At 47.4% G+C, this 16,429-nt stretch overlaps 1 protein-coding gene across 1 annotated transcript in view; it reads left to right on the forward strand.

Moving 5' to 3' along the window:
• Nucleotides 1–4,376: 4,376 nt before the first annotated feature.
• The window catches only part of LOC118091535 (uncharacterized), a 45,743-nt gene continuing 33,690 nt past the window's right edge, over nt 4,377–16,429 (forward strand). The window contains exons 1-2 of the mRNA XM_060279760.1: nt 4,377–4,431; nt 15,587–15,748. Of these exons, the coding sequence (XP_060135743.1) occupies nt 4,377–4,431; nt 15,587–15,748 (217 nt within the window). The remainder of the gene's footprint in view (nt 4,432–15,586; nt 15,749–16,429) is intronic.

Genomic DNA, 16,429 nt, shown 5'->3' on the forward strand with positions numbered 1-16,429 from the left:
AAAAATCCTGCTATGGCTTATTTTATGGGTATGTCTTAAAATATGAGAAACAGGGTATTTTTAAAACCACATGGTGGACAGTGGTATGAAATGGGTGAGGTGCCGTCTGTGACAATGCCAGGTCAGTAGTGACCATTGAGAATAACTGGGTGATAAAAAAATTCCTTCAGTAGCACCTTAAAGACCAACTAAGTTTTTATTTTGGTATGAGCTTTCGTGTGCATGCACACTTCATCAGATACATGCAGCCTTCCTAGCTTTGCAGCCCTAATTGCGCCTATAGCAGGAGAAAAAATCGCAGTCTGGAGAGAGGGAGTCCTAAATGGCTATAGCATCAAACTTGCTGATACACTTGATTGCATGCTGGAGTCTCCATTTGTGGAAGAATTGTGACTTTCGACAGAAGCAGAACGTTCCGGCTTGCTCTCCTGACATCATCGCTACACAGAACTATAAACCCCCACCAACAGTTGAAGGTATAAAGCGAGAACATAAATAGCTGGTTCCCTTACCCACTACAGCATATATTGCCAGACCTAATCAGATTCAATAAATCATTTGCCGTCAATTGGATTTGCACTACTGGCTAATCAGTTCAGAATTATCTCTTTGCTACAAACCTAGCACAGGCCTAGTTCTTGAAAGTAACTACAGTATTGCAGCTTCAATTGGGAGATACCTCTTTGCAGAAGTAAACAACAAAATACCACAGCATTGACAAAGATCATTTCTGGTGAACAAAAAAACCCACCCCAATTCATCTGTTACGAAATGAAACGGAACCCCTATTATATATCACAGCGGGGGTTGGAGAATAAGGATGAAAATATAAATGTCAGCGCACCCTTGGAATTGAAACAGGCTTGGAAGCAGCATGATCCCAAACATGTCTGCTCAAAAATAAGTCCCATCAAGTTAAATGGGATTGTATCGTATCCGCTGTAGAAGGAGCAGTTTGGGATCTGCTTGTAGATCTCTGGGTAATCTGCAGAAGGGCAGCAGCTGTCTCGGAATTGTTTAGCAACTGCTACCATTTAATAATTCCCACTACCTCCCTAACTTTGGTTGTAGTGGGGAAAATGCTTGGGGTGAAAACCAGGAGTTGGGGGGGGGGGGTTGTAAGAAAATAGTTGTGAGCAGTGAGGGTCGCGCTGTGGGTTAAACCACAGAGCCTAGGGCTTCCCGATCAGAAGGTTGGCAGTTCGAATCCCCGCGACGGGGTGAGCTCCCGTTGCTCGGTCCCAGCTCCTGCCAACCTAGCAGTTCGAAAGCACGTCAAAATGCAAGTAGATAAATAGGTACCACTACAGCGGGAAGGTAAACAGCGTTTCAAAGGCGCTGCTCTGGTTCGCCAGAAGCGGCTTTGTCATGCTGGCCACATGACCTGGAAGCTGTACGCCGCCTCCCTCGGCCAATAACGCAAGATGAGCGCCGCAACCCCAGAGTCGGTCATGACTGGACCTAATGGTCAGGGGTCCCTTTACCTTTACCTTAATTGCGAGCAGACCAACTCTGCGCTACAAAGATGTCTGCCAAGGTGACATGAAGATTGACTACATCAACCCTGCCATGTGGGAATCCCTTGCAGATGACCTTGGGAAGACAGGCGACCTAATGCCAGTGTACTGGAAGAAGCAAAGATCACCAGTGTTGAAGCAATGATTCTTCAACATCAACTTCGTTGGCCTGGTCATGTTGTGCGGATGCCTGATTATCGTCTTCCAAAGCAACTTCTCTATTCCGAACTTAAAAATGGAAAGCGTAATGCTGGTGGTCAGCAAAAGAGGGTCAAAGACTCTCTCAAGGCAAATCTTAAAAATGTAGTATAAACACCGACAACTGGGAAACACTGGCCTGCGAGCGCTCCAGTTGGAGAACAGCCTTTACCAAAGGTGTCATGGGCTTTGAAGACACTCGAACTCGGGACGCAAGGGAGAAACGTGCTAAGAGGAAGGCACGTTTGGCAAACCGTCACCATCAACTCCTGCCCGGAAACCAATAACCCCACTGTGGAAGGACGTGTGGATCCAGAATTAGGCTCCACAGTCACTAACAGACTCATTGTTAAAACAGGCTTTATGGAAGACAATTTTACTCGGTTATTAGTGATCGCCAAAGAAGAAGAAGAAGAAGTATTCACAGCAGTGACCAGAGGAGGAATGACCACTGGGAGTGCAGAGAAGAAACAGCACGGTGCGTCTGCAGCAGCACAACAGGACGCCTTCGTCTGCCCCAGCTGCAACAAAACATGTCTCTCCTGTATTGGTCTCTACAGCCACAGCAGGCGCTGTAACTCTCCAACGGTTTGACTTCACCCCTAACGGTGCTCTCCTTCATTTTCTCCTGAGACGGATGGATGCCAACAAAATTAGTTTTGGGCTGAGCATGGGGATAAGAGGCCCCCTGCTCCATGCTGTATGCCCATCTACCTGAGCCACTTTTTTTGCACCCGGCTATTGTTGGGGAATCTTGGGGAGCTGGTAAAAGAAACGCCCAAAAGTAGACCCTGTAATCCTGAAGCCTGCACACCCCTGAGCCTACAGGAAGGAAACCTTGCTTGTGCCATTGTTCCTATTTCATGCCATGCAGAATGCTGCCCTTCCTTAGACCAGCCATATTGCTCAGGAAATTCATAAATAACCGCCAATAACAGAAATGGGCTTGGGATATCAAACCAGGACTACAGAGAAGGAATGGGGATATATTATTATTATTATTATTATTATTATTATTATTATTATTACCTATTAAATTTATATACGTAGTGCCAATTAACTGAAGATCTCAGGGCAGTTTACAAGATAAAAATACAGGATAAAATCTGCATACACTTATATCTCTGCAGTGTTCTGTGCTGAAGCATAAAGCTCAAGTTCAATCCTAAAATAGGCAGAAGGAATCAACCCAAGGACCATGTTAAAATGTGGGTAAACTACTGGGGTGGGTAGGAGTAAGAGGTGAAGAAGTGGGCACCTTTTTACTTTGCACAATAAGTTGCATTCTAGCCACCAAAAAATCGAAACGAGTTTTTATTTCATTGCAGTTCTGTCATGGATAGCTCAGTTGGTTAGATCATCGTGCTGATAATGCCAAGGGTGCAGGTTCGATCCTAATATGGGACAGCTGCAGGGGGTTGGACTAGATGACCCTCCGGGTCCCTTCCAACTCTGAGATTCTATGATCCTACCTTTTTTCTCCCAGGAGCTCAAGGTGGGGTACATGGTTCTCCCCACTCCTCATTTAGCCCCCACAATGACCCTCACGCCTCTCCATCCTTCATTCAGGCAAGCAAGAGAAGCTATATCACAGTCTGAGGCTTCTTTCTAGCCTGCCTAAAGCACTTGATAAGGGGGCGGAGCACTGCCAGCAAGGGGTGTGGCCTGAGAGAGAGGGTGTGGCCTAGGGGAAGGTCCCAAGGGCCACCAAGGGAGGCCTAGAGGGCCGCCTGTGGCCTCCCTGCCTGAGGTTCCTCACCTGGTGAGAAACAACAGTGTTTATTTTTCTGTTTATTATTTTCTGGGGAAACCCAGCCAGATGGGCGGGGTATAAATAATAAATTATTATATATTATTATTTATGGCCATGTGCAGAATGCATTCCACTCCTCACTAGGACAGAGTTAATTCTTGCCTTTCGTTAACCTGATTATAGATTACTTAATTTCTATACCGCTTATTATACAGTATTAAAAATATCTCTAAGCGGTGCATATCTCTAAGCGGTGCACAGAGAACTGAAGCAACAACTGGCAACTTAAAACATTGCAAAAAAAAAATTAATAATACAGTGTTACGTGTAAAAACCTTAGTTTTTGGGACCTTTCAGGGTAACCCTCACCCCAAAACAACTGCGCCCTAAAAGTGCCCACATACGCACGCCTGCTGCGTTTGGTCCCATTCACACGTTCCCCGTACACGGGTCCCTTGAAACGGACCCGCGCGCATGCAACCCACCGCGCCTCGCTCTTTTGCAGCAGCGACTCCCTCCTCCGAGGGAAGCTTCGCTTTCGGCCAGGTCGCGGCGGCGGAGGAGCTCGCTCCCGCGCGCAAGAGCCGCCCTGAGGACTGGCGCCTTTAAAAAGCAAAGCGCGCGCCCCGGAAAGCGCACGCTTTGCGTAGCGAGAGAGGAGAGGCGGCGCTCGCTGCACCACCGCGCCGCCTGCCTGCCTGCCTTGCTGCCCCTTCCGACCCCACGACCCCCAGCCCCACCTCCTCCTCGCGCGCTTGCCCTTCCAGCCCCCCGGCCCAGACCCACCCCCGGCACGTGCTGGACTCGCCCGGGGAGGCGGAGCGGGAGAGGCGTCCGCGGTCAGTTGCGCAGGAGAGCGGCGGAGCGCAGCGTTGGAGGCGGCGGCCCCGGCCCCGGCTTGCGCGGCGATGTCGGTAGACGCGGATCACGCGCGGAGGCGGAGGCACACGCACGACAACTGCGGTGAGGGCGAAACGGGGGGTCGCTTATCTTCCGTGGGGAAGGGGGCAAAGTAGGGAGTGCGCAGGAGCATCTCTCCTAGAGGAGGAGGAGGAACAGCTCTCCAGATTTCCATGGGCTTTTGGGGGAGGTTTTTTTCTTTCCAGCCCCACCCGGGGATCGAATCCGCGATCTTCGGTATGTTGCACACTGCTGGAGCGATGGCCCTCGAGTCGCTGAGCTACGGATAGTATAAAATTGGAAGGGACCCCGAGGGTCGTCTAGTCCAGCCTCCTGCAACGCAGGAATCTTTTGCCCAAGGTGGGGCTCGAACCCACAACCCTGAGATTAATATTGTGCACGTGTGTACGTCTATATTGCTGGCTTAGGTTTTGCATTGCACCTTGAGAAGGTGTTTACCTTTAAAGGTGGTATAAAAGTTTTTTAAAAGTCTTCTTCTTCTTCTTTGGCGATCCCTCGTAGCCGAGTAAGATTGTCTTCCATAAACACAGTCTTAACAGTGAGTCCGTAAGTGACTGTGGAGGCCAATTCTGGACCCACACGTCCTTCCACAGTGGGGACATTGGTTTCTGGGTGGGAGTTGATCCCAGTGTGGATTTGCAAAGCGTGCCTTCTTCCTCTTAGCACGATTCTCCCTTGCGCCCTGAGTTCGAGTGTCTTCAAAGCCCATGACACCTTTGGTAAAGGCTGTTCTCCAACTGGAGCGCTCGCAGGCCAGTGCTTCACAGTTGTCAGTGTTTATACTACACTTTTAAAGATTTGCCTTGAGACAGTCTTTAAACCTCTTTTGTTGACCACCAGCATTACGATTTCCATTATTAAGTTCGGAATGGACTAGTGTAATAATTCTAGATGCTGCTTTTAAAATAAATTCGCATCATGAAGCTAGAACGAACGGACTCTCCTTCCTTGGTGGTTTTAAAGCAGAGTTTGGATGGTCACCTGTCATGGATGCTTTAGCCGAGATTCCTGCATTGCAGGGGGTTGGACTAGATGACCCTTGGGTCCCTTCCAATTCTATGATTCTATGATAAGCTACCCTTTGCCAACTGTCATCCCAAAACTCTCCCGATGCGCTCATCAAGCTAGAAACCTGGAGGCTTTAAGGCCCAAAACAGAAAAAATGCTGCCTTTTAGTTAGGCCACTGGCTCCATCTAGCTCCATATCGCCAACACTGACCTGCAGCTGTGTCTCTCCAGGGTTTCAGACACGAGTTTTTTTCTCAGCCCTACCTAGAGATCCTGGGGATTGAACCTGGGGCCTTCTGACCCCCATTCCCCTCGGAGGGATGCCGTAGAGAAGCGGCTGACATTCAGAATTTGCACAATAGGACCCATTTCTCCCCCTTGAGCTAGGAAATACTGTCAAGAACAGAACATAGGAAGGGCGCTTTCCAGCCACGTAAGACTCGTGGCTCTGTTTCAGAATCATAGAGTTGGAAGGGACCCTGAGGATCATCTATTCCAACCCCCTATGCAATAATAATAATAATAATAATAATAATAATAATAATAATATACAGTGGTACCTCTACTTACGGATTTAATGTGTTCTGAACACACATTTGTAAGTCGGGAAAAAATTGTAAGTCGAATCCCATAGGAAAGCATTTGGAGGAAAGATTTGTAAGTAGAAGCAACCCTATCTAAAAAACCCTATCTAAAAATTCTTAGAAAAAATCCTATCTAAACCGCATCCAAGATGGCGGACGGAGCTCCATTCGTAAGTAGAAACATTCGTAAGTAGAGTTATTCATAAGTAGAGGTACCACTGTATTTTTTTATACCCCGCCTATCTGGCTGGGTTTCCCCACCCACTCTGGGCAGCTTCCAACAAAATATTAAAACATGATAAAACACCAAACATTAAAAACTTTGCTGTCCCTTACGGGGATCAAGCCTGCTTCCTTGGCCACGCTCGAATCCACTGAGAAAAAGTAAACCTTCGCCTCCTTCCTTCTCAAAGCCTTTTTAGTTAATGACTGACAAGGGAAGCTGGCGGCGCGAACTCAAATCCAAGATGGCTGCTGTTGTGCTAAGGCTGTGCACTACGAGGCCGAAGACCTGCCCCCATGGTCCTAGCATAGGCTTCCTCAACCAACATGGAGTGATGGGAGTGGTAGTCCGGAAATCTAGAGGGCACCAGGTTGGCGAAGGCTGTCCAGGCATGACTGACTGGGTGCTCTCGTTTCGATTCGTGGGTTACAGCGTTGGCTTGCCTTGGGATCCTGCTCCTCTTCACGATCCTGGTTTTATTCAGGATCTTCTGCAGGCAGTCTTCTGGAGTGGTTTAAATCAATAGAATTGGAAGGGACCCCAAGGGTCATCTAGTCCAACCCCCTGCAATGCAGGAATCTCGGAGTGGTTTAAAATCCAGCCACAGTGGTGCCTCGACTTACGAATTTAATCTGTTCCGAAGGCACCTTCGTAAGTCGAAAAACCCGTAAGTCGAAAAACGCCATTGGAAACGCGATTTCCCATAGGAATGCATTAAAACGGAAAAATTCGTAAGTCGGAAAATCCCTATCTAAAACCGCCACGGTTTTTTTCCGGGTGTCGAGACATTCGTAAGCGCGCGGCCATTACCCCCATTCGTAAGTCGGAAAATTCGGTTGTCGAGTCGTTCGTAAGTCGAGGTACCACTGTATATAAATGAGGGCGGATCAGCAATTTGGCCTGCGCATTCACGAACCCTTTATGCAGTGCCGGATTTACATATAAGCTATACAAGCTATAGCTTAGGGCCCCACTCTCTTGGGGGCCCCCAATTCTTGGGGATTAGCGGACCTTGGGATTTCAAAGAGGGTGAGATAAATTGATGGAGGATAAAGCTATCGGTGTGGCTACTAACCGCAGGCGGTACGGCTCTGGAAAATACCATTTGCTGGGAGTTCCTAGTGGGGAGAGAGTGTACTGTTGCGGTCAGATCCTGCTAGGGGCCTTCCCATTGAGGCATCTTGTTGGCCGCTGTGAGAACAGGGTGCTGGGCTAGACAGGCCTGATCCAGGTTGTAGCATTCTTCTTCTGTTCTTATTTAAACAGAGCATCTATGAGGCTTAGCTCGGTCAATAGAACACGAGGCTCTTAACTTGCGGGTCGTGGGTTCGGATCCCACATTGAGCAAAAGAATCCTGCATCGCAGGGGTTGGTCTAGATGACCCTCGTGGTCCCATCTACCGTTCTGTGGTTCTGTATCCTGCTTCTAGAAGCCAGACACTGCAGGGAATTAAGGGAGAAGTTGCCCAAGCATCTTGGAGCCCAAAGCACTTGTTTTTTCCCCATCTTCCAGAGTTGCCAGATAAAACCAGGTTTTATCTTGGTAGCCTTTAACCCTAAATTGGTCCATTGTCTTGTCTCCTCCTGTACCTCCATAAAAAGGAAATTCTGGGTCACGGCCTTGGTGGATAAGATCGTGTTTGCGTTACGATTGTGTGGGGTTCTGCACGTCTCTGCTTCTCCCCCCTCTCCAGTCAAACCGTCACCTTGCAGGGGAAGCAAGTTCCCACCCATTTCCAGCTGAAACTACAAATCATTGGGACTGATAGGGCAGAAAACTCGGAGGCTGACAGTAGGGGGCGCTAAAGCCAATGGCGCCATCTGTGTCGTGCATTTAAAGCAGCACCCTATCACTTTAAACATCCATGGCTCTCCTGCCAAGCATCCTGGGAACTGTAGTTTTCTGAGAGTGGTTAGGAGAATCTATTTTCTCCCCAGCAGAGCTAAGATTTCCAGAGTGCTTTCACAACCAATCCCTCTTCCCAGGGCGCTCTGGGAATTGTAGTTCTTCTACGAAGGGAGTAGGGGTCTTGTGGTAATGCTTGGCAGCTTTTTAACAAACTACAGCTCCCAGGATTCCTTGGGGGAAGCCATGGCCGTGATGGGATGATGCTTTCAATGTATGGTTCAGATGGGGCCTTAGTTGTGTTCATTCATTCCAGCACACCTACTCCGAGTAAAACTTAGTTGAATGTGACCTGATGTTTTCATTTCTGTTCCTGGGATGTTTTTTTGAGTCTCTGCACTGGCTGGCAGTAGCTGTCCGGGGTTCCAGACGAGGGTCTCTCTCCCAGATCTACCTGGGGATTGAAACGGGGGCGCTCTGGGTCATAAGCGAGGCCCACCCTTGCTGCAGACCAGGGACAAGACCTTCCAGGTCCCACATGGCCGATGGCCAGGGATGCTGGGAGCTGTAGTGCAACAACTTGTCTTGGGCCCAATCTTATTCAACATCTTTATCAATGACTTGGATGATGGGCTTGACGGCATCCTGAGCAAGTTTGCAGATGACACCAAATTGGGAGGGGTGGCTAATACCCCAGAGGACAGGATCACACTTCAAAATGACCTTAGCAGATTAGACAACTGGGCCAAAGCAAACAAGATGAATTTTAACAAGGAGAAATGTAATGTACTACACTTGGGCAAAAAAAATGAAAGGCACAAATACAGGATGGGAGACACCTGGCTTGAGAGCAGTACATGTGAAAAGGACCTAGGAGTCTTGGTAGACCACAGACTTGACATGAGTCAGCAGTGTGATGCAGCAGCTAAAAAAGCCAATGCAATTCTGGGCTGCATCAATAGGAGTATAGCATCTAGATCAAGGGAAGTAATAGTACCACTGTATTCTGCTCTGGTCAGACCTCACCTGGAGTACTGTGTCCAGTTCTGGGCACCACAGTTCAAGAAGGATACTGACAAGCTGGAACGTGTCCAGAAGAGGGCAACCAAAATGGTCAAAGGCCTGGAAACAATGCCTTATGAGGAACGGCTTAGGGAGCTGGGTATGTTTAGCCTGGAGAAGAGAAGGTTAAGGGGTGATATGATAGCCATGTTCAAATATATAAAAGGATGTCATATAGAGTCCATGGGGAGGGAGGAGGAGGTGGAGGAGGAGCTGTGGGAATAACGCCACTGGAGGGCGCTGTTTTAGTTTGTGGAAAAGTAGGTTTTTACCTGCGCAGGTATGAGAGGTGAGCAATCCGAGGTTGTGCAAACACTCGGGTAGTGGCATGGACCGTTGTGTCCAAATTCCAGGACAATCGGTCAAGCGGTTTCGGAGAATAGGGGAGCCCACAGTTTCACCTTTTTTACATTTTTATATATATATATATATATATATATATATATATATATATATATATATATACATACATACATACATACAGTGGTACCTCGGTTTAAGAACAGTCCTGTTTACGAACTATTCGGTTTACGAACTACGCAAAAATGGAAGTAGTGTTCCATTTTGGAAACTTTACCTTGGTCTACGAACGGAAACCAAATGGTGGGTGGCCTCATTAGGGAAAGCGCACCTCGGTTTAAGAATGGATTCGGTTTAAGAACGGACTTCAGGAACGGATTATGTTCGTAAACCGAGGTACCACTGTGTGTGTGTGTGTGTGTATATATATATATATATATATATATATATATATATATATATGCGCATCTCTGGGTTATTTGTGGGGCATAGGAATTTGTTCATTTCCTCCCCCAAAATCTAGTCCGGCCCCCCCACAAGGTCTGAGGGACAGTGGACCGGCCCCCAGCTGAAAAAGTTTGCTGACCCCTGAGCTAATGCATCGGGTCGTTTGGTTTCCCTGGGGGGGCGGGAGGGGGGCGATGGTTCCCTCTCTCCTCCCTCCTTCCTTTGTTGGAGGATGTGCAACCCAAGACGTCTTAAGGCTCCGAGACAGTTTAGCGGCCCTTAATCTCTCAATGGTGTCTAATTGATTGCCTTGGTGCGCATCATGTGAGCCCCCCCCCCAATGGGCTGCGCATAATTCTCCTCGCCATCATCTGATGCTTGCGCCGGTCCCTTGGTGTCAGGTGGCAAAGTTCGTCGGCTTTCTGCGGGGCTGAGTCATGGGGCAGCGCATCTCGAACAAATTCCTCCTCGGCACAGTCCCTCTGATTTCACGGCGCCGCAAGCGTTTAGCTTGCTACAAGCCATCACAACAGCCTTGTGCCATAGCTGCCAAGTTATCCCTTTTTTTTAAGGGATTTTCCCTGATGCTGAATAGGCTTCCTCGCGAGAAAAGGGAAAACTTGGCAAGTTGCAGAGTGCTGGAACCACATCTGTTGAAGCTGAATGTGGGCAGATTCGGGACAGGTGGGTGAAAGTGCTTCTTTACGCAGTGCCTTGTTAACCTAAAAGAGGGTTAGGCAGTTCATGGAGGCTAATGGCCAGGATGGCTCTGATCTTCCTCCACGGTTGGAGGCGGCAACGCTGCTAAGTACCAGTTGCTAGATGCCACAGGAAGGAGAGAGAGGTCCCTCTTTATTTTATTTTTGAATAGATTTTATTAAAATATGGGGAAAGGAATACAAAGGTCATTCTCAAATACCTTTATATCGAAACTCAAAACCTAATCTAAATAAAAACACAAAGCAAAGAGAGAGAGAGGAAAGAGGGAGAGAAAATCATAGAATCATAGAATCATAGAGTTGGAAGAGACCACAAGGGCCATCCAGTCCAACCCCCTGCCGAGCAGGAAACACCATCAAAGCATTCCTGACATATGCCTGTCAAGCCTCAGCTTAAAGACGTCCAAAGAAGGAGACTCCACCACACTCCTTGGTAGCAAATTCCACTGCCGAACAGCTCTTACTGTCAGGAAGTTCTTCCTAATGTTGAGGTGGAATCTTCTTTCTTGTAGTTTGAATCCATTGCTCCGTGTCCGCTTCTCTAGAGCAGCAGAAAACAACCTTTATCCCTCCTCTATATGACATCCTTTGATATATTTGAACATGGCTGTCATATCACCCCTTAACCTTCTCTTCTCCAGGCTAAACATACCCAGCTCCCTAAGCCGTTCCTCATAAGGCATCGTTTCCAGGCCTTTGACCATTTTGGTTGCCCTCTTCTGGACATGTTCCAGCTTGTCAGTATCCTCCTTGAACTGTGGTGCCCAGAACTGGACACAGTACTCCAGGTGAGGTCTGACCAGATCAGAATACAGTGGTACTATTACTTCCCTAGATCTAGATGCTATACTCCTATTGATGCAGCCCAGAATTGCATTGGCTTTTTTAGCTGCTGCATCACACTGAAAAGATAAAGGGAAAAGGAAGGAAGGAAGGAAGGAAGGAAGGAAGGAAGGAAGGAAGGAAGGAAGGAAGGAAGGAAGGAAGGAAGGAAGGAAGATAAAAAAACAGAAAAAGAAGACTTCCAATTCTTCATGATAATAATATTTTTTTATTATTTTTATTATTTTTATTATTTTTATTATTTTTATTATTTTTATTATTTAAACCAGCCCATCTGGCTGGGTTTCCCCAGATCATCTGCTAGTTGTCTATAAAAATTATTCAACATATCCGAATTATCATCACTTTCTTTAAGCCAACATTATCTTCAATCCTCAACCCGAAATATCACAAGTTTGTGCAAAAAAGAAGAGAATTTTCCAGTTTTTAGTCAATGTTGACAATGACTTTCCTCTGATTAAACACGTCGGCTTCGCCGTCTCAGCTCAATCCAGTAATTGTAACAAGCATTGGAGGGGAGAGGGCTCTTGTGGTTGAATCCTGCTTGCAGGGTTCCCACAGGCATCGGCTTGGCCACTGCGAGAACTAGATGCTAGACCAGGTGGGTCATGGGCCGGATCCAGCAGGCTCTTCCTGGGTGCTTGTGTAACAGAGTCTCTGAGACAGCGACTGAGAGCGCTTGTTTGAGTTAAGGGTTTCAGGTAAGGTTTGAAGCAGGGACTCATCCTACACGGCTACAACCGCTGGCAGGGTTCGAAATCTGCCGGGTGCCAGGCACATTTTGCACCTGGCTATCGGCCACTTGCGACCAAGTGAAGATGCCCAGGTGCCAGGATGGGACCTGAAGTCTCCGCTATCTGGAGGCGCATGCCTGGGGATCCTTGGATCCGGACTGTTTTCACACACTGGCAACACATCTTATTGTCGAATTCTTTTTTTTATTATAATAATTTTTATTAATTTTATAAAAAGAACACATACAAAGCATACAACATAAACTCTGTCCCTTCATTTTCCCTCCACCCACAGGCCCCCTTCTGCCGCCAGTGAGACCCATGGGCATTGGGAAACAAAGGGGTCCATTCCAAGCTGGGTTTGACCTCCCCTCTATTGTCGAATTCTATCCCGCATAATCAGAATGAATTTCAGGAACCAAAAAAGCCCAAAAATGGCAACCAAGCATTGCGTTTGGGTGACTGTAACCCTGGCTGGGACGCGGGTGGCGCTGTGGGTTAAACCACAGAGCCTAGGGCTTGCCGATCAGAAGGTCGGCGGTTCGAATCCCTGCGACGGGGTGAGCTCCCGTTGCTCGGTCCCAGCTCCCGCCAACCTAGCAGTTCGAAAGCACGTCAAAGTGCAAGTAGATAAATAGGTACCGCTCCAGTGGGAAGGTAAACAGTGTTTCCGTGCACTGCTCTGGTTTCACCAGAAGCGGCTTAGTCTTGCTGGCCACATGACCCGGAAGCTGTACGCTGGCTCCCTTGGCCAGTAAAGCAAGATGAGCACCGCAACCCCAGAGTCATCCACAACTGGACCTAACGGGTCCCTTTTACCTTTAACCCTGGTTTAATATATATCTGACGCCCGAAAGTGTACCTAAAGGAGTGTCTCCACCCCCATCGTTCTGCCCGGACACTGAGGTCCAGTACCGAGGGCCTTCTGGCGGTTCCCTCATTGCGAGAAGCCAAGTTGCAGGGAACCAGGCAGAGGGCCTTCTTGGTGGTGGCGCCTGCCCTGTGGAACGCCCTCCCATCAGACGTCAAAGAGAAAAGCAAATACCAGACTTTTAAAAGACATCTGAAGGCAGCCCTGTTTAGGGAGGCTTTTAATGTTTAAGAAATTAGTGTATTTTAATGTTTCTGTTGGGCGGGGTATAAATAATAAAGTATTATTATGATGATGATGATTATATTTCTCTTATCTTCTTCTTCTTTGGCGATCCCTCGTAGCCGAGTAAGATAGTCTTCCATAAACACAGTCTTAATAGTGAGTCCGTAAGTGACTGTGGAGGCCAATTCTGGACCCACACGTCCTTCCACAGTGGGGACATTGGTTTCCGGGCAGGAGTTGATCACGGTGTGGATTTGCCAAGCGTGCCTTCCTCTTAGCACGTTTCTCCCTTGCGTCCTGAGATCGAGTGTCTTCAAAGCCCATGACACCTTTGGTAAAGGCTGTTCTCCAATTGGAGCGCTCGCAGGCCAGTGTTTCCCAATTGTTGGTGTTTACACTACATTTTTAAATATTTGCCTTGAGACAGTCCTTGAACCTCTTTTGTTGACCACCAGCATTACGCTTTCCATTTTTACGTTCAGAATAGAGTAGTTGCTTTGGAAGACGATCATCAGGCATCCACACAACATGACCAGTCCAACGAAGTTGATGTTGAAGAATCATTGCTTCAACGCTGGGGATCTTTGCTTCTTCCAGTACACTGGCATTAGTTCACCTGTTTTCCCAAGTGATGTGTAAAACATTTTTGGAGACACCATTGATGGAATCTTTTGAATAGTTGGAGATGGTGTTCAGGCCCGGCTCTAGGTGCAGTCCTGGTGGCGCAGGGCGCTGGGCCGGCAGGGGGGGGGCGCTGCATGGCGGCGCCGCGCTGCAAGGGCGGGGGCGCCGGAGTGATCTCCGCGCCTCAGCTCCAGGGCGCCCGACCTGCTCGAGACGGCCCTCATTGCGTTTATAAGTGGTCCGTGTTTCACAAGCGTATGGTTGATAGTACAATCGTTTTGTAAATGAGCATTTTGGTTTCCCTGTGAATGTATCTCTCTTATATCTGGTGCCCAAACGGTATTTCTTTTAAGGACAGGGCCAGTCCTTCGTTGCAGCCTGGGAAACTGCGATTTCACAAGGCTCCCTGTTCTTGTGTACACACAGCGGTACAGAGGAACATCTGTGGAGCTATTCTGATCCCTTTGGAAGCAGCTTGAGAATTTTCTGTACATAGCAGAGTGGTGTCAAATTCCTATGGCCTCACCGTGTTAGCAGATTTTTTATCCCCCCCCCCAAGAGTTGTGGGCCACTTTCAAGGCTGACGGAGTTACCGTATTTTTCCGTGTATAAGACTAGGTCCCCCCCCTTAAAAATAATGTAAAAAATGTGGGGGCGTCTTATACACGGAGGCCACCCCCCAATTTTCTTAAACCGGAGTCCCTCAAAATAGGAAAATTGGAATATCGTCGAGAAGTGCATTTATTTCAGTAATGCGACTTATTATTATTATTTTTTAATTTTTACAAATGCTTACAATAATACGAAAACAAACATCGCTATTACATTTCATTAATTACATTCCATTTATATTTGACCCTCCTAACGACAAATAATTACAATTACAGCAAATAAATACTTGACATATCTTGCTTTGCAAGTCATGCATCTATCTCATATATTGGTTTCACCTTTTAAGTTGCGTTAATAATAATAATAATAATAATAATAATAATAATAATAATAATAATAATATATTTATACCCCGCCCATCTGGCTGGGTTTCATCAGCCACTCTGGGCGGCTTCCAACAGAAATATTAAAATACACTAATTTCTTAAAGATTAAAAGCTTCCCTAAACAGGGCTGCCTTCAGATGTCCTCTAAAAGTCTGGTAGTTGTTTTTCTCTTTGACATCTGGTGGGAGGGCGTTCCACAGGGCGGGTGCCACTACCGAAAAGGCCCTCTGCCTGGTTCCCTGTAGCTTTGCTTCTCGCAGCGAGGGAACCGCCAGAAGGCCCTCGGCACCTCAATGTCCGGGCAGAATGATGGGGGTGGAGACGCTCCTTCAGGTATACTGGACCGAGGCCGTTTAGAGCTTTAAAGGTCAGCACCAACACTTTGAATTGTGCTTGGAAATGTACTGGGAGCCAATGTAGGTCTTTCAGGACCGGTGTTATGTGGTCTCGGCGGCCGCTCCCAGTCACCAGTCTAGCTGCCGCATTCTGGCATTTACTGAAATAAATGCACTTTTCGACGATATTATAATTTTCCGAGTTTCACCTGTAATGTCAAAAATGTGGGGGCGTCTTATACACGGAGGCCACCCCCCATTTTCTTAAACCGGAGTCCCCCAAAATAGGGGGCATCTTATACTTGGGGGCGTCTTATAGATGGAAAAATACAATAGCTTCCAGTGTTTATCTGACAGCCATCCTGTCTCCCCTTCCAGACTTCCCCAAAGACATGGAGCCCAAGGCTGACCCACATCGGAGGGGATCTCTCTGCGACCGGCACTGCGCTGCCGTCAACAACATGCAGGGGGATGTGGGGGACCTCCATTCGGGGTCCCACCAGCTCATGCATGGCATCCTCACCCCCAGGATACTGCCAGGTAAGGTGGGGAGAAAGAGGGAGCTTCCATGGTAAACCGCCCCGCGAAAGGCGGTATATAAATTTAATAAACGGAGTAACGCGGCAAGAGGGGAAACGACGTGGCTGTTTGCCTGCAATTCCACCAACACCCATTGGGGGGCAGGCAAGGGAAAGGATCAGTTCACACCTGGCAGGTGTTACCTTGGGGGAGAGGGGTTCCCAGCTCCCCTCCTGGCTTGGGGGGGGGGGTCTTCTGAGGGCCCCCTCAGCTGCCCAGGCTATTGGGTCCTCCTCCTTGTGAAGCAGGGATAAAAAACAATGATTTTTTTTAAAAAAAAACCCCAAAAAGATAGGGTTTTTGAAATTTAAATTGGATTTTTTTTAATTTAAATTGGGTTTTTAAAATAAGATGCTTTTAGAGGGAGAATCTTTCCAAAGATAGTTTTCTCTTTAAGTTACATTATAGTCCAAAGGCTATTCATCAGGAAATAAGGATTTGTTTCAAATTTTTCATGTGTGCTAAAACTCAGTCTTAAGGTGTTTTTTTTTATTTAAAAAAATTGGTTAAACCACATCAGTGAAGAAACATGGATACATATGCTATAATGCTGGGGTTGTTTTTTTTAGCTAAATAAATTGTTTAAATTGTTATTAAGGAAACGATTGTTTTTCTCCTTCCAATAAAGTACAGCAGAAAAGT

The sequence above is a fragment of the Zootoca vivipara genome, chromosome 10 (genome assembly GCF_963506605.1).
Source record: "Zootoca vivipara chromosome 10, rZooViv1.1, whole genome shotgun sequence".
NCBI classification, from domain to species: domain Eukaryota; kingdom Metazoa; phylum Chordata; class Lepidosauria; order Squamata; family Lacertidae; genus Zootoca; species Zootoca vivipara.